We start from the raw sequence: 20,543 nt of genomic DNA on the forward strand, positions 1-20,543 counted from the left end.
CGCCACGAAGGTACGACACCGAAAAAGAGGAAAATCTCTTCGGAGCTGAAAACAACAAAAGACACGGTTTCGGTGCCAAAACGCCCAGCAACCGAACCTAAAGCCAGTTCCTACTCAGAGGAACAATCACTGTCCTCCCAACTTCAAAAACACAGATTTGAGGAGGAATTACAAACAACAGCTGTAGATCACACGCAAAAGCGGATATTTATACAAAGTGGTACAGGGAAGATCAGCACCCTTCCCCCAATCAGAAGAAAAATGAAACTAGATTTCCAACAACAAGAAAAAACACCACAAGCAAAAGTGGTGAAGAAGGTAACTCCACCACCCTCTCCACCACCGGCAACTCATATATCACCGGCACAGACTCCGTCACAATCACCAGCTCATACCACCATGAGCCAAGATGACCAGGACGCATGGGATCTCTATGACGCCCCAGTATCGGACAATAGCCCTGAGTCGTACCCCACTAAGCCCTCACCACCTGAGGACAGTACAGCGTATGCTCAGGTGGTAGCTAGGGCAGCAGAGTTTCATAACGTATCGCTAAACAAATCTTTAAGGAGCCAGTTAAAAGCAGAGCAATAACCCCAAGGGTGGAGAAGAAATACAAGGCACCACCCACAGACCCTGCTTTTATTACATCACAACTGACACCAGATTCAGTTGTCGTAGGAGCAGCTCGTAAAAGAGCCAACTCGCACACATCAGGCGACGCACCACCTCCTGACAAGGAGAGCCGAAAGTTTGATGCAGCCGGGAAAAGGGTTGCAGTACAAGCTGCAAATCAGTGGCGCATCGCCAACTCGCAGGCACTCCTAGCGCGATATGACAGAGCCCATTGGGACGAGATGCAGCATCTCATCGAGCACCTCCCCAAAGAATTCCAACAACGGGCAAAACAAGTGGTTGAAGAGGGACAAAACATATCCAACAACCAAATCCGTTCTTCTATGGATGCAGCAGATACAGCTGCAAGAACTATAACTACTGCTGTAACGATAAGGAGGCACGCATGGCTGCGCACATCCGGCTTCAAACCTGAGATACAACAGGCCGTGCTCAATATGCCGTTCAATGAACAACAATTGTTTGGACCAGAAGTGGACACTGCAATTGAAAAATTAAAGAAAGACACTGACGCAGCTAAAGCCATGGGCGCACTCTATTCCACGCAGGGCAGAGGCACATTTGGCACATTTCGCAAAACTACTTTCAGAGGAGGGTTTCGAGGTCAAGCCACACAAGCCAGCACCTCACAAACAACACCGTCTACCTACCAGGGACAGTATCAAACGGGAGGCTTTCGGGGCCAATACAGAGGGGGCCAATTCCCAAGAAACCGGGGAAAATTTCAAGGGCCCAAAACCCCTCAAAACAAGCAGTGACTCACAAGTCACTCAACCCCTTCACACAACACCAGTGGGGGGGAAGACTAAGCCAGTTCTACAAATCTTGGGAGGAGATAACAACAGACACTTGGGTCTTAGCAATTATCCAACATGGTTATTGCATAGAATTTCTCCAACTCCCTCCAAACGTCCCACCGATGTGATGTCCAAACAGCATATAGACCTTCTAGGACTAGAAGTTCAAGCATTACTGCAAAAAGACGCAATAGAATTAGTACCAAAAACACAAAAGAACACAGGAGTTTACTCACTGTACTTTCTAATACCGAAAAAGGACAAAAGTCTGAGACCAATATTGGATCCCAGAACACTAAACACCTACATCAAATCAGACCACTTTCACATGGTCACGTTACAAGACGTAATACCACTACTGAAACAACAAGACTACATGACAATGTTAGATCTAAAAGACGCGTATTTCCATATAACGATACATCCCTCGCACAGGAAATACCGAAGGTTCGTATTCGAAGAAATACATTACCAATTCAAAGTGTTGCCATTCGGAATAACGACAGCACCAAGAGTCTTTACAAAATGTCTAGCAGTAGTAGCTGCACATATCAGGAGGCAGCAAATACACGTGTTCCCGTACCTAGACGATTGGTTAATCAAAACCAACTCGCTAACAAAGTGTTTACACCACACAGATTAGGTTATACAAACCCTTTACAAACTGGGTTTCTCCATCAACTATGCAAAGTCACACCTTTTGCCGTGTCAAACACAGCAATACTTAGGAGCGACAATCAACACAACAAAAGGGATAGCCACTCCAAGTCCACAAAGGGTTCAAAATTTTCACAAGGTGATACAAGCTATGTATCCAACACAAAAGATACACGCAAAGATGGTCTTAAAACTCCTAGGCATGATGTCCTCATGCATAGCCATTGTCCCAAACGCAAGATTGCACATGCGGCCCTTACAACAGTGCCTAGCATCACAATGGTCACATGCACAGGGTCACCTTCTAGATCTGGTGTTGATAGACCGCCAAACATACATCTCGCTTCTATGGTGGAACAGTACAAATTTAAACAAAGGGCGGCCTTTCCAAGACCCAGTGCCACAATACGTGATAACAACAGATGCTTCCATGACAGGGTGGGGAGCCCACCTCAATCAACACAGCATCCAAGGACAATGGGACGTACATCAAAGAAAGTTTCATATAAATCACCTAGAATTGTTAGCAGTATTTCTAGCGTTGAAAGCATTCCAACCAATGATAACCCCCAAATACATTCTTGTCAAAACAGACAACATGACGACAATGTATTATTTAAACAAACAGGGGGGAACACACTCGACACAGTTGTGTCTCCTCACACAAAAAATATGGCATTGGGCAATTCACAACCACATTCGCCTAATAGCACAGTTTATTCCAGGGATCCAGAACCAGCTAGAAGACAATCTCTCTCGGGATCACCAACAGGTCCACGAATGGGAAATTCACCCCCAAATCCTGAACACTTACTTCCAAATGTGGGAAACACCTCAAATAGTTCTATTTGCAACAAAAGAGAACGCAAAATGCCAAAACTTCGCATCCAGGTACTCACACCAGCAATCTCAAGGCAATGCTCTATGGATGAATTGGTCAGGGATATTTGCATACGCTTTTCCCCCTCTCCCTCTCCTTCCATATCTAGTAAACAGATTGAGTCAAAACAAACTCAAACTCATTCTAATAGCACCAACATGGGCAAGACAACCTTGGTATACAACACTACTAGACCTGTCAGTAGTACCTCATGTCAAACTACCCAACAGGCCAGATCTGTTAACAACACAAGCAACAAATCAGGCATCCAAACCCAGCATCGCTGAATCTAGCAATTTGGCTACTGAAATCCTAGAATTTGGACACTTAAACCTCACACAGGAATGTATGGACGTCATAAGACAAGCTAGAAGGCCATCCACTAGACACTGCTATGCAAGTAAATGGAAAAGATTTGTTTGCTACTGCCATAATAATCAAGTTCAACCATTGCATGCATCTCCAAAAGATGTTGTAGGGTATTTACTACATTTGCAAAAGTCAAATCTAGCTTTCTCTTCCATAAAGATACATCTCGCAGCAATATCTGCATACCTGCAAATTACTCATTCAACTTCCCTATTTAGAATACCTGTCATTAAAGCATTTATGGAAGGCCTAAAAAGAATTATACCACCAAGGACACCACCTGTTCCTTCATGGAACCTCAATATTGTCTTAACAAGACTCATGGGTCCACCTTTCGAACCCATGCATTCTTGCGAAATGCAATATCTAACGTGGAAAGTTGCATTTCTCATTGCCATTACATCTCTAAGAAGAGTAAGTGAAATTCAGGCATTTACTATACAAGAACCATTTATTCAAATACACAAAAATAAGGTAGTTCTAAGAACCAACCCAAAATTCTTACCAAAGGTCATCTCACCGTTCCACTTAAATCAAACAGTAGAATTGCCAGTGTTCTTTCCACAGCCAGACTCAATAGCTGAAAGAGCACTACATACATTAGACATCAAAAGAGCACTAATGTACTACATTGACAGAACAAAACTACTTAGGAAAACAAAACAACTATTTATTGCATTTCAAAAACCTCATACAGGCAATCCAATATCAAAACAAGGTATAGCTAGATGGATAGTTAGGTGCATCCAAACCTGCTATCTTAAAGCAAAGAGACAGCTGCCTATTACACCAAAGGCACACTCAACCAGAAAGAAAGGTGCTACCATGGCCTTTCTAGGAAATATTCCAATGAACGAAATATGTAAGGCAGCAACATGGTCTACGCCTCACACATTTACTAAGCACTACTGTGTAGACGTGCTATCTGCACAACAAGCCACAGTAGGTCAAGCTGTACTAAGAACTTTATTTAAAACTACTTCCACTCCTACAGGCTGAACCACCGCTTTTGGGGAGATAACTGCTTACTAGTCTATGCAAAACATGCGTATCTACAGCGACAGATGCCATCGAACTGAAAATGTCACTTACCCAGTGTACATCTGTTCGTGGCATTAGCCGCTGCAGATTCACATGTGCCCACCCGCCTCCCCGGGAGCCTGTAGCCGTTTGGAAGTAATCTTCAACATTTGTACATTTGTAAATATATTACTTTAACCTTCATTTTGTACATACTTATTCATTCCATTGCATGGGCACTATTACTAACATACACAACTCCTACCTCACCCTCTGCGGGGAAAACAATCTAACATGGAGTCGACGCCCATGCGCAATGGAACCAAAGTAGGAGGAGTCCCTCGGTCTCCTGACTCGAAAAGACTTCTTCGAAGAAAAACAACTTGTAACACTCCGACCCAACACCAGACGGCGGACTATGCACAGCATGTGAATCTGCAGCGACTAATGCCACGAACAGATGTACACTGGGTAAGTGACATTTTCCTTGTTCTTTAGCTGCAAACCAAACTTAAACTAAACAAATTATAAATTGTAAACATTTACCTTTTGATGTATAATTTACCAAACACCTTCAAATTGTTTTTTTAATTAACCTCCATACACCGTGTTGTCAACTCTGTAGACATTCAACTGACTCCATGCTTTGCTTATACTCTTTTCTAACATATTACTTATGCCACCTAAAATAATATTTACAATAAAACTTATGACATCGCAAATCACATCAGTTGCAAGAACACAGCGCCTAGTAGAGTACTGTATATTGATGAGTGAGGTACAATAATTCGAAAGTGTTGCATAACATAAAAAATAAAGATATAAGTTTAGAATTTATCATTATGTAGTTTGTGTGGGTTCTTAGTTATAGTAATTGAAAAGTGGTGTGTAAATTATAAATTTAAGATATATCTATAACTTTAGAATTTGTAATCTTTGTGTAGTTTGGTTTGTTTAAAAAAAACAAAAATCAAGTGTTCCTAAGTATAACTAAGCTTTAACCTTTTTGTTTTCAGTTACTTTTTAATGCTCTTATTTTAATAAAATTGTATTTTAAAGTGTATAGTTGCCTGCTAGTAGATTGTCGAGTGGAGCGTCGTATAGTAGAGAGGAAGACAGTGTTGTACACTGCACTCAGAGTGTAATGTGGTATAGCAGAGTGGCGTGCAGTGTAATTGCGTACAGCGGTGTGGCGTAGAGTCAGGTGGAGTTGCATACAGTTGAGTGCTGTGGAGTTGCATGCAGTGGAGTATGGTAATATACAGTGGATTGGCTTGGATTGAGGTGAAGTGTAGTGGCATACAGTGGAATAGCTTTGAGTAAAGTGGCATACACTTGAGTTCCTTAGTGGAATAGCATACATTTGAGTAATGTAGATTGTTGCATATACTGTAGTGGTGTAAAATGGTATGTAGAGCAGAATAATGTAGAGCTCAGTGGTGTAAACTGGAGTGTTGCAGAGTGATATATAGTGGAGGGACATACAGTGGGACAGGGTACAGTGGAGTGGCGTACAGTAGAGCATTATTCGGTGGAATAACAATGGAGTGTCGCATACTGGAATGGGTTAGAGTGTTATGTACAATCTAATAATGTGAAGTGGATGGAGTGGCATAGTTTATTCGGGTGAAGTGGTGTACAGTGGAATAGCGGAAAGTGGAGCGTGGTGGAGTTGTCCCAGAATTTTGTGGCAGATAGTATCAGACATCATTGAATGACGACATCAATGAGTGTGCAAGTTTCTTTTACAGTTTACATAGTGGCAAGTAACTACAGTATTAATTTTCTACGTAATTTTGTACAGCTTGGGTGGCGCTAATGGGTGTGTACAAAACATGTGTGTTCCTTAATGCAACATAGCTGTGTAGAGGTACTGAAAACATTATAAATGTTTGCATTCAGGAGTAACTCTGTATGCAAGTGACAGTCAGCTTGTAGTCGTTATGCTCCACACAACATTTTGGCAGTGAGTAGCCATCAATGGGCAGAGGGTGGAGGCTCTGAGACACAGATACTCACCAATACAGCCCACCAGGTTGTGCTAACAGACACCAGTGAGAGCCACTACACTGTGTATCTGGTTCTTTTTGGGTGGGGGAGTATCTCAGCTTCTCTAAATGAAGCTGTAGTCCTGTCGTGCCTTTTGCTTGTCTGCTAGGGAATGGTCTGGAAGGAATTGGAGTTCAGGTTTTACCTGGAGATGTTAGATCTGCCTGACTGGGTCTGCATGACCACACAGTCCAGGGCTGCAAGAGAAGGCAGTGGCAGAGGCCTAGAGCCTGGAAAAGGTGCCCAGGCAACTGCCAAAAAGGAAGAGGGGCAAAGGACTTGGGAAAACATCCCCTGAAACTCCCATGGTTCAAATGGGTGCGGAACATGAGGCTGCCATCTCGTAACTTACAGGGGAAGAAACTGGAACCCTGCCTGAGGTTGCTGGGTAGCAGGTTGAGGTTGGGCCCACCGGGGAGTTCTGTAGAGCTCAGAGTGCCCAGTGAAGCGGCAAGTTGAGGCCCGGGCAGATGTAAACGCCTGTGGATATCACATTATATATTGGGAAAATAACCTTCTATAGAGTGAGGGACTATGGACAGTTTAGGGACTATGTAGCACTGGCCTAAGGGCCGTGTGGGGACTCTGCAGCACTGGACTATGACACTAGTCTCATCCTTGTGATCTGCAGCTTTTGGCTCCATCTGCTGACAATGTTCAGGTTGAGGTCTTTCAGCAGGTATGGTGGATAATTTTAGGAGTTCCCCACATCCCTCTGCGCCACCTTCAGTGGTGGTCCTGATCCTGAGGATTTTGACAAATCCTGGGCGCCACCTGACTGAGGGACTGATTTAGAACTCGGCGGAGGTGTTACTCTATCACAGTGCTGAGAGTTAACCTGTCTGCTGAAATCTAAATCCCATTGGATATATTGGGATTTAGATTTTGGTGGACGGGTATCTGTCACCGTTGTGACAGAGTAACCTATCCACTGAGTTCTAAATAGGGCCTCGGAGTGTGTCCACAGGCTCTAGCCTCTGCACTACTTGGGAAGAAGCTATAGATCCCTAATGCGCCAGCCTAGTTGCCCTGGACTACATTCTCGATGTTGTCCATGATGCCACCTCAGCCCTCGAAATAGACCAAAAGTATTTGAGTGGCAAGAGAGAAGGTTAGTGCCTCCTTTGAGGACCATTCCCTTGCAGAGCGTCTCCCTGGAGCTCAGGTTTGTTCACTTATGGGAGCTCTTCAGATTGGATTATAACGCTCTAGTCATGGTTAACCAGAATTATGGCTGCTTGGAGGCTAATAACTTCCCACCTGATCACTCTAATGAGAACAAGTCATAGACACCCAGATGCTAGACACCTGGAGATTTGTACAGAAGGTTGTGTCCCATTCTGTTCATTCTCATCCGTAGTATGTAAGGGAATAGTGGAATGCTCGAATTACCCCTACTGTCTATGAAACCTGACTGAAACCCTGCAGTCCCCTTGAGCAGCTGTAGAACCGCTCTTAACATTAAATGAGGGACTACTGATGGAGCTGATAATTGCTGCTTTGTAGATACGTTTTTTAAAACATATCTTTATTGGTTTTCACACCTCATTTACATTTTGCATGCATGCCTTATACAGTTCTATGCCAATTCTTTGCGTAATGTGCCCAGTTATGCATAATAGCCCTATCCTCAAGGTACTCCTTTACTATAATTGCATTTACCTAAGATGCTTGGTCTGAGGTGGGATAGGCCTATAGAATGGGTGGACATATATGTATGTGACTAAATAAAAGTCACACCCTATATACCAAATCGATCTCGGCTGGGTTAGCATGTATGGTATATGCAGAGCATTCTAGTTGTGTATCAAGCGTTGGGTCCACCCCAGAGAGGGTACCATAAGTTATGTAATAATGAACTAAAATAACGCCATCAAACAACTTAAGGATCTTTGAGGTACAGTCTTAGTCCACACAGTCTGGCTTGTCCCCAGAGGGGGCAGTCTGGCCACCTCGGCGTCTGCACGCTTCCGTACATAACAGGTCTCTCTGGCGGGGCAAAGAGGTCAAACCAAGGTGTTGAGGCACCCATTAGCTGAGGCCGGTGTGCTGTGCTTATTGTACATGTGTAAGCAGCTGTCCCCTTAAGTAGTTGTCAGTTCACAGGGCTCCCTCCGACCACTTCTACGGTTCTCAAACAATCACATCCCCATCTCCATGCCCCTTGTCCACTTCCGTCAGATCCGAGTCTGAGTCTTGGTCCAGGTACTACCAGCGCTCCAGCACCTCTGTCCATAGATGAGCCACAGGGTGCCTCTGGATGCCCCGGGCATCTTCCCTATGAAGTATGGTTTCATCTGCTCTAGCCCGGGTAATAACATCCCGTTCCATGTCTCAATACTTCCCATGTCTCAATAGTAGGGCGTGTCTGTGATTTCCACATCAGTGCGATTCTATGCTGGGCCAGTGCCAGGGCCATATAAAAAAAAATCTAGTTCCACCTTTAAGTGCCTGAGGTTTAGGGACCCCCACTCCCCAGTCCAGAAAGTCTGCAACACTGGGCAGCCCCACAGCACTTGGCAAAAATCTGCATCCAGGAACTGGCACCTCGGATGCCTCCAGTCCTCCCCTCTGTATATGTCGCAATCTATGTGGAGTGACATACGTCCTGTGTAAGATTGAACTGTATATATTTTAACATGAACTTATGTGAAATTACTTTGGGGTTGGCCAACATCCTGTCCCATTCCTTGTCTGGTATTTCACAGTTTAGGATAGCCGACTATCTGTCTCAGATTCCGCAATTGACCCTGTGCCATACCTTGTAGAGCCTTGTTGTGAGAAGTTGGCTCTGTATATCCTGCTCGGAAACCCCCAGAATACTGGTAGGAGCAATGCTGGGGGTCCTCTAAGGAGCCTCCAGAGTGCCTGGAATCATTCAACAAATTCTGGCAACTGTATTTTGGGGTATGATTCAGACATGTTTGATACCAAACATGCCCAGGTTTGGAGTTACCATTATGTAGCTGGACACAGGTCCAGTACACAGGTAAAATGGCTTCCCCGCACTTACAAAGTCCACAGTAATGGAACTGGAGTACGTAGGGGCACCTCTGCTCATGCAAGGGTGCCCTCACACACAGGAACCCGCACCCTGCCCTGTGTGCAGGAGAGCTTGCCATAGGGAGGTGACCTACAGTGACCTGTAGTGAAAGGGTGCATGCACCTTTTCACGCAGACTGCAATGACAGGCCTGCAGACCCATTTTGCATGGGCTTCCATGGGTGGCACAATACATGCTGCAGCCCCTGGGGAACACCTGGTGCCCCAATGCCCTGGGTACCGAAGTACCATATACTAGGGACTTGTATGGGGGCACCAGTATGCCAAATATGGGTTGTGCAAAGTCCTAAGCAACCAAATTTAGAGGGAGAGCACACAATCCACTGGAGTCCTGATTAGCAGGATCCCAGTGAAAACAGACAAAGCATACTGGCAGCAGGCAAAAAGTGGGGATAACTATGCCAAAAAGAGGGTACTTTCCTACACACTGCTATATAGTGTAATTGAAAGTCTGGAGCAGCTAGGCCCCCTGGTCCGATGTGCACTGTAACTCCTCAGGGGAGACTGTGCCTACTCCTGTCCCATATCAACTCTCTAATTAGTTCCCCCGCCCCCCAAGCTGTCTGAACCATTCCCTGGTGATCAACAGTGGAAGGTTAACAAACCAGTAGAGGAAGCACGGGAGCATTACCGTCTTAGAAACAGACACTCGAGCCATAAGCGAGAGGCGCAGAGACCTCCAGAAAGCCACACAGGATTGTGAAATTCGAACTGTTTTATCCAAGTTCGTATTCCTCATGTCATCCAATTGATGGTATACTAGGACACCCACGTATTTAAATGTTGTGAGCGACCAGGTGAGCCCTGGTGAGAAGTTAGTGGGCTGTGGGAAGTGTGGGTTGCAAGGGAGCAGACATGTTTTCTGTCTTAACTCGCAGTCCCGATATCTCCGCAAAGCCATCTAATTGCGGCACCCACCCCGACCGAGCCCTCGGCAAATACAAGAGAAGATAATCCACGTAAAGGGATGTAACCTGTTCATGCCAGTCTATCACTATACTGCTCCCACATCCCTCCTGTCTGAAGCATTCGGCTAGGGGCTCAATGGCTAACTCAGGAGTGTGCAGGAGAACTAGCCAAATCCTTTGTACTTTCCCCAGGTTATAGGATGTGCTTGAGACCAGTCTTCAAGCTTCAGGCTACCCCTGTTAAACACGTGACTAATTCTAATTTCCTAGAGGTAACTTAATTGTAGGGGATCTTGGTAACCACAGATAGAAAATAGAAACAATCAGTCATCAAGGAGTATTATTGCACTATTTTCCTTTGCCACTAAATTACGCTAAATGTCACTTGCTCACGTTAGCCATTTATTGTACAAAACTTGTTGGGCTGGCAACTTATGGTGGGGAGGTCTGGGGAACACAGGCGGCATCGCCCCGGCAGGCCGCACAAAGCAAATTTACATGTCTTACTGGCCTCTACCACCACTTAAATCTGTCTCCTACCTCAACGCGCAGACCTGGAACATGCTGCTACTCCTCCCTGAATCAGTTCAAGAATTACCTCAAGACCTTGCTAGACTGATCAGCGTCCCCTCACCAGCGTCTTGACATCCCACGGGTGAGAGGTTGCGCTATACAAATGATTGATTGATCCACCACCTCTTATCAGCCACAGTGAGCTAGGGCTTATTAACCTTGAAGACTGTTTAAGAACACGTTCAATGCTGCTGTGCCAAAGGGTTTAGGCCAACGCGGTCCTTTCCTTAAATAGAATGCAAATTGACGATTGCCTGTTTCTTTCGCGGTCCCTAGACATTCCTCGGTTGAGGGGCTTCAGGGATATGACTGCAGCTCTGGGTAAGTGGGATTTGTTTGAAGACCCTTTACGCTCTTTACCTACGATGCCCTGATGCTACACATACTGGGAGGTTGTGATATGGACAAAGGTGTCTGTACTTCCCTCCTTTGCTTGTTATGTGCAGCTAAAGCCACTCATGTACATTCATCCATTTCTGTTTTGTGGCGTTCAGCACTGTAGGAGGCTGGTCTGGCTTATAGTGGGTACCTGATGGTACGTACACCTTGTGCCAGGTCCAGTTATCCCTTATTAGTAGATTAGTAGTGTTCTAGCAGTTTAGGCTGATAGAGGTAGCTATAGCAGAGCAGCTTAGGCTGAACTAGGAGACATGCGAAGCTCCTACTCTACCACTTATATAACACTATATCATAAGAATTGTAATACTCAGTTACTAAAAATAAAGGTACTTTATTTTAGTGACAATATGGCAAAAGTATCTCAGAAGATATACTCCCTTAGGAGGTAAGTAAAATACACAAAATATACACACAAACCAAAATCAGGGAAGTAAGCAGTTAGAAAAGTAGTGCAAACACTGTAGAACACAATATAATGCAATAGGACACAATAGGCCTAGGGGCAACACAAACCATATACTAAAAGTGGAATGCGAACCACAAATGGACCCCAGCCCAGGCTAGTGTAGTGTGTAGAGGGTCGCTGGGAGTGTAAGAAAACACTAAGGGTGTTCAAGATACCCCACCCCAAGACCCTGATAAGTAGGAGTAAAGTTACCCTACTACGTCAGAAAGACAGTAAAGTTGAGATAGGGGATTCTGCAAAGGCAACAACTGACTGCAAAGCACTGAAGACGGATTCCTGGACCTGAGGACCTGTAAAGGAAGGGGACCAGGTCCAAGAGTCACGCAAGTGTCCGGGGGGCAGGAGCCCACTAAACCCCGGATGAAGGTGCAAAAGGGCTGCCTCCGGGTGGAAGAAGCCGAAGATTCTGCAACAGAAGGTGCCAGGAACTTCTCCTTTGGTCAGAAGATTTCCCACGGCGTGCTGGAGGATGCAGAGTTGTTTCCATGCAGAAAAACCGCAAACAAGCATTGCTAGCTGCAAAAGTCGTGGTTGAAGATAATGGGTGCTGCCCGGGCCCAGGAGGTCGCACCTTGGAGGAGGAGACAGAGGGGGCGCTCAGCAACAGAGAGCACGCAGAAGCAGGCAGCACCCGCAGAAGCACTTAAACAGGCGTTCAAGAAATCTGAGCACGTAGGTCGTCTCAACACAACAGAGGGTCCCACGAAGCCGGTGGTCAACTCAGCGAGTTGAGCAATGCAGGACATAGTGCTGGGGACCTGGGCTGTGCTGTGCACAAAGGAATCTTTGCAAAATTGCACAGAAGCCCTAGCAGCTGCAGATCACGCAGTACACAGGATTACTGTCTGGCGTGGGGAGGCAAAGACTTACCTCCACCAAATTTGGACAGAAGGACCACTGGACTGTCGGGGACACTTGGATCCAGCTCCTGTGTTCCAGGGACCACGCTCGTCAAGATGAGGGGACCCAGAGGACCAGTGATGCAGAAGTTTGGTGCCTGCGTTAGCCGGGGAAAGATTCCGTCGACCCACGGAAGATTTCTTCTTGCCTTCAAGTGCAGGGTGAAGGCAGACAGCCCTCAGAGCATGCACCACCAGGAAACAGTCAAGAAAGCAGGCAGGATTAGGCGCTACAGTGTTGCTGATAGTCATCTTGCTACTTTGTTGCGGATTTGCAGCCGTACTGGAGCAGTCAGCGGTCGATCCTTGGCAGAAGTCGAAGAGGGAGTTGCAGAGGAACTCTGGTGAGCTCTTGCATGCGTTATCTGACGAGAAACCCACAGGAGAGACCCTAAATAGCCCTCAGAGGAGGATTGGCTACAGAGAGAGGTAAGCACCTATCAGGAGGGGGACTCTGACGTCACCTGCTGGCACTGGCCACTCAGAGGTCTCCATTGTGCCCTCACACCTCTGCATTCAAGATGGCAGAGGTTTGGGACACAGTGGAGGAGCTCTGGGCACCACCCCTTGGGTGGTGATGGACAGGGGAGGGGTCACTCTCCTTTCCTTTGTCCAGTTTCGCGCCAGAGCAGGGGCGGGGGATCCCTGAATTGGTGTAGACTAGCTTATGCAAGGAGGGCACCATCTGTGCCCTTCAGAGCATTTCCAGAGGCTGGGGGAGGCTACTCCTCCACAGCCCTTAACACCTATTTCCAAAGGGAGAGGGTGTAACACCCTCTCTGAGGAAATCCTTTGTTCTGCCATCCTGGGACTGGCCTGCCCAAACCCCAGGAGGGCAGAAACCTGTTTGAGGGTTGGCTGCAGCGGTAGCTGCAGAGAAAACACTGGAGAGCTAGTTTGGCAGTACCCGGGGTCCATGCTGGAGCCCCGGGGATGCATAGGAATGGCACAGTGTGGCACAATGGTTAGAGCGGCAGACCCTGATGCAGAGATCTGGCCCGGGACCAGGGTTCAAGTAGCGCCTCTGCAGGTCTTGGGCTCAATTCCCTTGGACCATAAATAATCGCCTCAGTGCCTAATCTAATTAATGGGTCCCACTCTGTAACTCTGGGCAATAGCTTGCTTAATCTATACAACGGCCGCAACAGCGCTTGGATGCCTGGATTCACCCTGGGGGTGCCCAGGAGTGGGCATCTTGCAGGGAAATGCCAGGAGGGGTTCCATAGTGGTGTGCGTACAGCACCTTGAGACCCTAACAGGTGAGTAGTGCGCTATACAAGTGCGAAGTTTACAGTTTTCTTTTTTTTTTTATAACAGTTTTACCCCAATACCAGATTTGGCTTGGGGGGACAATTCCATTATCTTAGACATGAAACATGGCCATGTTTGGAGTTACCATTGTGAAGCTACATATAGGTATTGACCTATATGTAGTTCACACGTGTAATGGTGTCCCGCCCTCACAAAGTCCGGGGAAATTGCCCTGAACAATGTGGGGGCACCTTGGCTAGTGCCAGGGTGCCCTCACACTCGGTAACTTTGCACCTAACCTTCACCAAGTGAGGGTTAGATGTATAGGTGACTTATAAGTTACTTAAGTGCAGTGTAAAATGGCTGTGAAATAACGTGGACGTTATTTCACTCAGACTGCAGTGGCAGTCCTGTGTAAAGGTTTGTCTGAGCTCCCTTTGGGTGGCAAAAGAAATGCTGCAGCCCATAGGGATCTCTTGGAACCCCAATACCCTGGGTACCTCAGTACCATATACTAGGTAATTATAAGGGTGTTCCAGTGTGCCAATCAGAATTGGTAAAAATGGTCACTTGCCTGCAGTGACCATTTTAAAAGCAGAGAGAATAAACACTGAGATTCTGGTTAGCGGTGTCTCAGTGACAGTTAGGCACCACACAGGGAACACATATAGGCCACAAACTATGAGCACTGGGGTCCTGGCTAGCAGGATCCCAGTGACACAGGCAAAAACAAACTGACACACAAGTAAAAATGGGGGTACAATGCCAGGCAAGATGGTACTTTCCTACAAGCACTGCCAGCAGTTTATTATGCTCAGGGTTCACCTTAACTTACTTCCTTGATTCTTTATTTTTTCCCAATACAATGACTGGTCCTGCAACTGTTTACCTTGTCCATGCGGTCAGAATTCAGCACCGAGCGATTTAAATGTAATGGTTTTGTGCTTTTTATTTCTATTAAAGATCTTTGGTTTTAAAACTTTTTTTAAATAATTACTCCCAGCGTCATTGCACAGGAACTTTGCAGGATATCTCCTGGATGTTTTTTCTTTAGATGTGCAGGTCTCTTACATTTGCTACTAGATGGTAATCTGGAAGCCTTTGATAGAAACCTCTTCAGTTAAGAATCATTAGTGTAAAAGGGGCCTCCACACACATCCTCGCCTCTTTCAGAGTGTGCCCATGAAGTGGGTGAGTATGTATTGAAGGATCTTCTGTACCAGGTTGTAGAAGATAATATAGATGCTGACCTCTTTCAGGTGTGAATATTGGAGATGTTGGGTGCTATATTTACGACCCGAATGCTAACCACCCTGAAGTACACAAGCACTCATGAACTCTGTGATCATCCGAGACTACACAAGAAATCGGTGAGTATTGTACAGATGTACAGTAGCCAAGATCCGTTTACCCGTAACTCATACCTTCAGCACAAAAATCAATGCCGAATAGATCTCACTGCTGTCTTCTCTCTGTGTCAGGGCTCTTATCATTGTAATGTGTAATAACAAAATTTGTTCAATCCACTGTCATTGTAGTAACACATACAGAATCCAGTAATTTTAAGTGTAATAACAATGTATTCAACCTGCTGTCGTTGTAGTGCCCCACTAATACTTAGTCCTCCTGTGTTTTAAATCTAGCTACTGTTACTTTCAAATTCTGCTTGCAGAACCAGCACGGTTGTCCCCTCCCTTGTGTGTTCTCAGTTTTGACTGTGGTGTCACCACATTTCCCAGCCCAGTTCCACAAGCCACAAGGAAGGGCTTCCCCTGATGGTTGAGACTTTGGCAACATTTGTATTGCTGGGTGGCTGATCCATACAATTTGTGTTCTGTGCATTGAGAATTAGTCTGGAGAGTTCTTTCCTTATTGTGCAGGTTTCAACTATCAGTGCTGAGCACAAGGCTCCTGTTCATGTCCACAGTGGGTCTCTTATGAGAGGAAACTCTGCCTCCTTACAGGATCCCTCTCTACATGTTTAACTCTAGCACTTCTAGGCGCGGGACAGCCTACTGGCACTCATGAGTGTCAGTGCCAAGCATTCTTGTACCCTGTAAATCCAAAGTCCATGCACTTGTAACTACACTGAAGCACATCTATTTGGAATGGTTTCAATATCATACTTTCTGTTAGATATTTTGCGGCTTTTGTTGCACAAGATGCAAAAGTATACTAACCCATATTTTACAGTTTACATATATTTACCCGGCAGTAGTGGTATCAGTGGGTGCACATCCTTCATGTATCAAATAGTAGATCATGAAACAAGTATTGGCTGGGACCAAATCAGTTTTTGTCTTCTATCTTCCCTGCCGGGGTTTCAGCTTAGCATTCCTTCTTTCTTGTGAGGTTGCCAGGAATCTGATGACTTGTAATACGCAATGCCCTCAAGGGGCTGATTTTATGGTTACACTGAAGTGTTCTTTATTTTAATTTTTTCATGTGAATATGCCATCTAGGGGCTGACTATATAGTTACATGGCCATGTTTCTTCCAGATGCTGTTTTTAATGTGGGGCTCTGTAGGTGCTGTTCAGACCATTACAGTCTAATGCCAAGTGTATTAAGGAACGCACAAACCTAGTTTATTTCTGATAAAGGTTTAGGGCCAGATTTAAGAAAAGTGGTGGTGCACCTAATGCAGTGCCACTTTTCTTGCCCCCCACCCCCGCCACCCCTCTAACGCTGTCAAATGTGCGCGGTATCTAAGATACGGCACACCATGGTGGTAGTTAAGAAACTGGCATCAACATTTTTGCTACTAGTTCAGAGTTTTGCAGGATTAGCAGGGTTGCTGCTAATCCTGCAAAGCCCATTGAGGCCAATAGTGTGCCTCCTTTTAACGCCTGTTCTGAGCAGACGTTAAGTGCCAAAAAGAATTTGCTATTTTTTCGGCCCCCCTAACGGGTGGACGCCCCATTTGCATACATATTGCCTGGCACAGGCATAATGTAGGGCAAAGGGTTGCAATATGGCTCAATGCATGTTTTGCGCCTCTTTTTAAATTTGGCGCTGTGATTTTGGCCACGTTAGCATTAACAAAAATATGGTTAATGTGGAGCAAGGAGGCGCTAGGGGCTCTTAAATCTGCCCCTTAATGTGCAACATTGCTAAATAATTCAGCCATTTCACAGAGGACCTGGTGCTTCTCAAGCCACTTCCAGGTTTAGCGGACATTCTGAGCTTCTAATGTCCGAAGAAAGTCTGGCAGTGTTCTGTGACACTGTGCTTTTGGCTCCGAAGGAATACCTAGCCACAACCGGTAATGGTACAGCTTCTGCTGTTGACTCTACAGGGACATCTAGTAATGCCCTGTGGCACTGCACCCTTGTGCCGCTGGCTCCACAGTTAAATATTTAAAAGGCCTGTTTGGCCTGAAAAGTGTAATACATCATGCTGTCGAGGGGCTGATGAAATGGTTACACTGCAGTGTTTTGTCATTCTGTTTTTCATGTGATTATGCCCTCTAGGAGGTGACTATATGGTCACATGACCATGTTTCTGCCAAATGTTATTTTCAATGTGGTGCTCTGCAGAGGCTGTTCGGACCATTATAGTCTGATGCCAAGTGTATTAAGGACTGCACAGTTTATTTTTGATAAGTGTTTTTTTTTTTTTTTTTTTTTTAAACTGTGTGGCATCCCAAAATATTTCAGCCATTTCACTGAGGACCTTATACTTCTCCAGCTGTTCCGGGTTTGGGGGACATTCTGAGCTGCTGATGTCAGAAGTTCTGGCAGCGTTCCACAACACTGTACTCTGAGTGCTTTTTGGCTCAACAGGGGCATCTATCCACAGCCAGCGGTACTGCATCTTATGCTGTTAACTCTACAGGGACATCTAGCCTTGACCAGTGGTACTGCACCTTCTGTGATTTACTCTGCAGGGACATCTAGTAACGACCTGCGACACTGCACCCTTGTGCCGCTGACTCCACAGTTAAATAGTATTTAAAAGCCCTTGAAAATGTGTAATCAGGGGCTGATTATATGGTTTCACTGCACTATTCTTTGTCATGCTTTCTGATTATGCCCTCTTGTGGCCGACTATCTGGTTACATGACCATGTTTCTTTGAAATACTATTTTTACTGTGGTGCTCTGCAGGTGCTGTTCAAATCATTACAGTCTAATGACAAGGGTCTGAAGGAATGCACAAATGCAGTTTTTCTGATAAAGGTTTAATGTGCTGTATGGCTAAATACAGGGAGTGCAGAATTATTAGGCAAATGAGTATTTTGACCACATCATCCTCTTTATGCATGTTGTCTTACTCCAAGCTGTATAGGCTCGAAAGCCTACTACCAATTAAGCATATTAGGTGATGTGCATCTCTGTAATGAGAAGGGGTGTGGTCTAATGACATCAACACCCTATATCAGGTGTGCATAATTATTAGGCAACTTCCTTTCCTTTGGCAAAATGGGTCAAAAGAAGGACTTGACAGGCTCAGAAAAGTCAAAAATAGTGAGATATCTTGCAGAGGGATGCAGCACTCTTAAAATTGCAAAGCTTCTGAAGCGTGATCATCGAACAATCAAGCGTTTCATTCAAAATAGTCAACAGGGTCGCAAGAAGCGTGTGGAAAAACCAAGGCGCAAAATAACTGCCCATGAACTGAGAAAAGTCAAGCGTGCAGCTGCCACGATGCCACTTGCCACCAGTTTGGCCATATTTCAGAGCTGCAACATCACTGGAGTGCCCAAAAGCACAAGGTGTGCAATACTCAGAGACATGGCCAAGTTAAGAAAGGCTGAAAGACGACCACCACTGAACAAGACACACAAGCTGAAACGTCAAGACTGGGCCAAGAAATATCTCAAGACTGATTTTCTAAGGTTTTATGGACTGATGAAATGAGAGTGAGTCTTGATGGGCCAGATGGATGGGCCCGTGGCTGGATTGGTAAAGGGCAGAGACCTCCAGTCCGACTCAGACGCCAGCAAGGTGGAGGTGGAGTACTGGTTTGGGCTGGTATCATCAAAGATGAGCTTGTGGGGCCTTTTCGGGTTGAGGATGGAGTCAAGCTCAACTCCCAGTCCTACTGCCAGTTCCTGGTAGACACCTTCTTCAAGCAGTGGTACAGGAAGAAGTCTGCATCCTTCAAGAAAAACATGATTTTCATGCAGGACAATGCTCCATCACACGCGTCCAAGTACTCCACAGCGTGGCTGGCAAGAAAGGGTATAAAAGAAGGAAATCTAATGACATGGCCTCCTTGTTCACCTGATCTGAACCCCATTGAGAACCTGTGGTCCATCATCAAATGTGAGATTTACAAGGAGGGAAAACAGTACACCTCTCTGAACAGTGTCTGGGAGGCTGTGGTTGCTGCTGCACGCAATGTTGATGGTGAACAGATCAAAACACTGACAGAATCCATGGATGGCAGGCTTTTGAGTGTCCTTCCAAAGAAAGGTGGCTATATTGGTCACTGATTTGATTTTGTTTTGTTTTTGAATGTCAGAAATGTATATTTGTGAATGTTGAGATGTTATATTGGTTTCACTGGTAATAATAAATAATTGAAATGGGTATATATTTGTTTTTTGTTAAGTTGCCTAATAATTATGCACAGTAATAGTCACCTGCACACACAGATATCCCCCTAACATAGCTAAAACTAAAAACAAACTAAAAACTACTTCCAAAAATATTCAGCTTTGATATTAATGAGTTTTTAGGGTTCATTGAGAACATGGTTGTTGTTCAATAATAAAATTAATCCTCAAAAATACAACTCGCCTAATAATTCTGCACTCCCTGTATTTATAAGGCCTCCAAGGCAAGATTGTCATCATTTACAACGCTAACAACTCTCTCGCTAAAGCAAGACCTATTGCATTGCAAATGCTTGGTATCTACAGTTTACAGATGGCGATTTCAAGGCAGACTCCAAAGATAAAATTATAATTAAAGTGATAACGTGATATGACCCTGTATTGTTGTTTCTAGGCTTTGGTGACATTTACATATCACTTGGTCTTGTACATTCTGTCACCAGGAATCCTAGATGGCAATATTGGACTATATTGCACACTTAAGTTATGTACACTTACATAATATCAAGGCAACAGCGCATCAGTAGTTCTGGTTGGTTCAGAGTGTTGAATGAAAAGGTTTTTTTTGTCTTTAATAGTGTTGGTGGTTCTCAAATGTAAACAAATTTGAGTTTAGCTTGGCAAAAAGGGAAATTGTAAAAAAGAAAGAAAAAAGTGCGGTTTCCAATTTTAGCTTCAGAAAAACAGCTGAATGGAAATACACCAAACCGGGATTGGAAATAAAACTTTACTAACAAAAAAGTGCCTGTGCTCTCTGCTTGCTTTGATGTAAACCCATTGAGTAGCTTCTGTGAAATTGGTGTTAGAAAAGTTTTGTTCTTGTTTTCTTGTTTTTTTTTTTGTAGGCCTCAAATTGACCCAGCTTGTGTCACAATCAGAAACATAAGGCTATCATGATATCTGAAAATGTGTTTGCCTATACCTTCTGGTGGGCAGTTCTAATTGCAGATTACTCAGCTTTTGAATGCCCCCAGGCACCAGACCGGTTCGAAAAGCCTTTCCAGCAGTTGCTCCT

At 45.0% G+C, this 20,543-nt stretch overlaps 1 protein-coding gene across 1 annotated transcript in view; it reads left to right on the forward strand.

Annotated features, from left to right (window-relative positions):
- CRIP3 (cysteine rich protein 3) overlaps positions 1-20,543 on the forward strand; it is a 276,234-nt gene that overhangs the window by 190,797 nt on the left and 64,894 nt on the right. The window contains exon 8 of the mRNA XM_069236386.1: positions 15,227-15,337. Within this exon, the coding sequence (XP_069092487.1) occupies positions 15,227-15,303 (77 nt within the window). The 3' untranslated portion in view covers positions 15,304-15,337. The remainder of the gene's footprint in view (positions 1-15,226; positions 15,338-20,543) is intronic.

The sequence above is a fragment of the Pleurodeles waltl genome, chromosome 5, assembly GCF_031143425.1.
Source record: "Pleurodeles waltl isolate 20211129_DDA chromosome 5, aPleWal1.hap1.20221129, whole genome shotgun sequence".
Lineage (NCBI taxonomy): Eukaryota > Metazoa > Chordata > Amphibia > Caudata > Salamandridae > Pleurodeles > Pleurodeles waltl.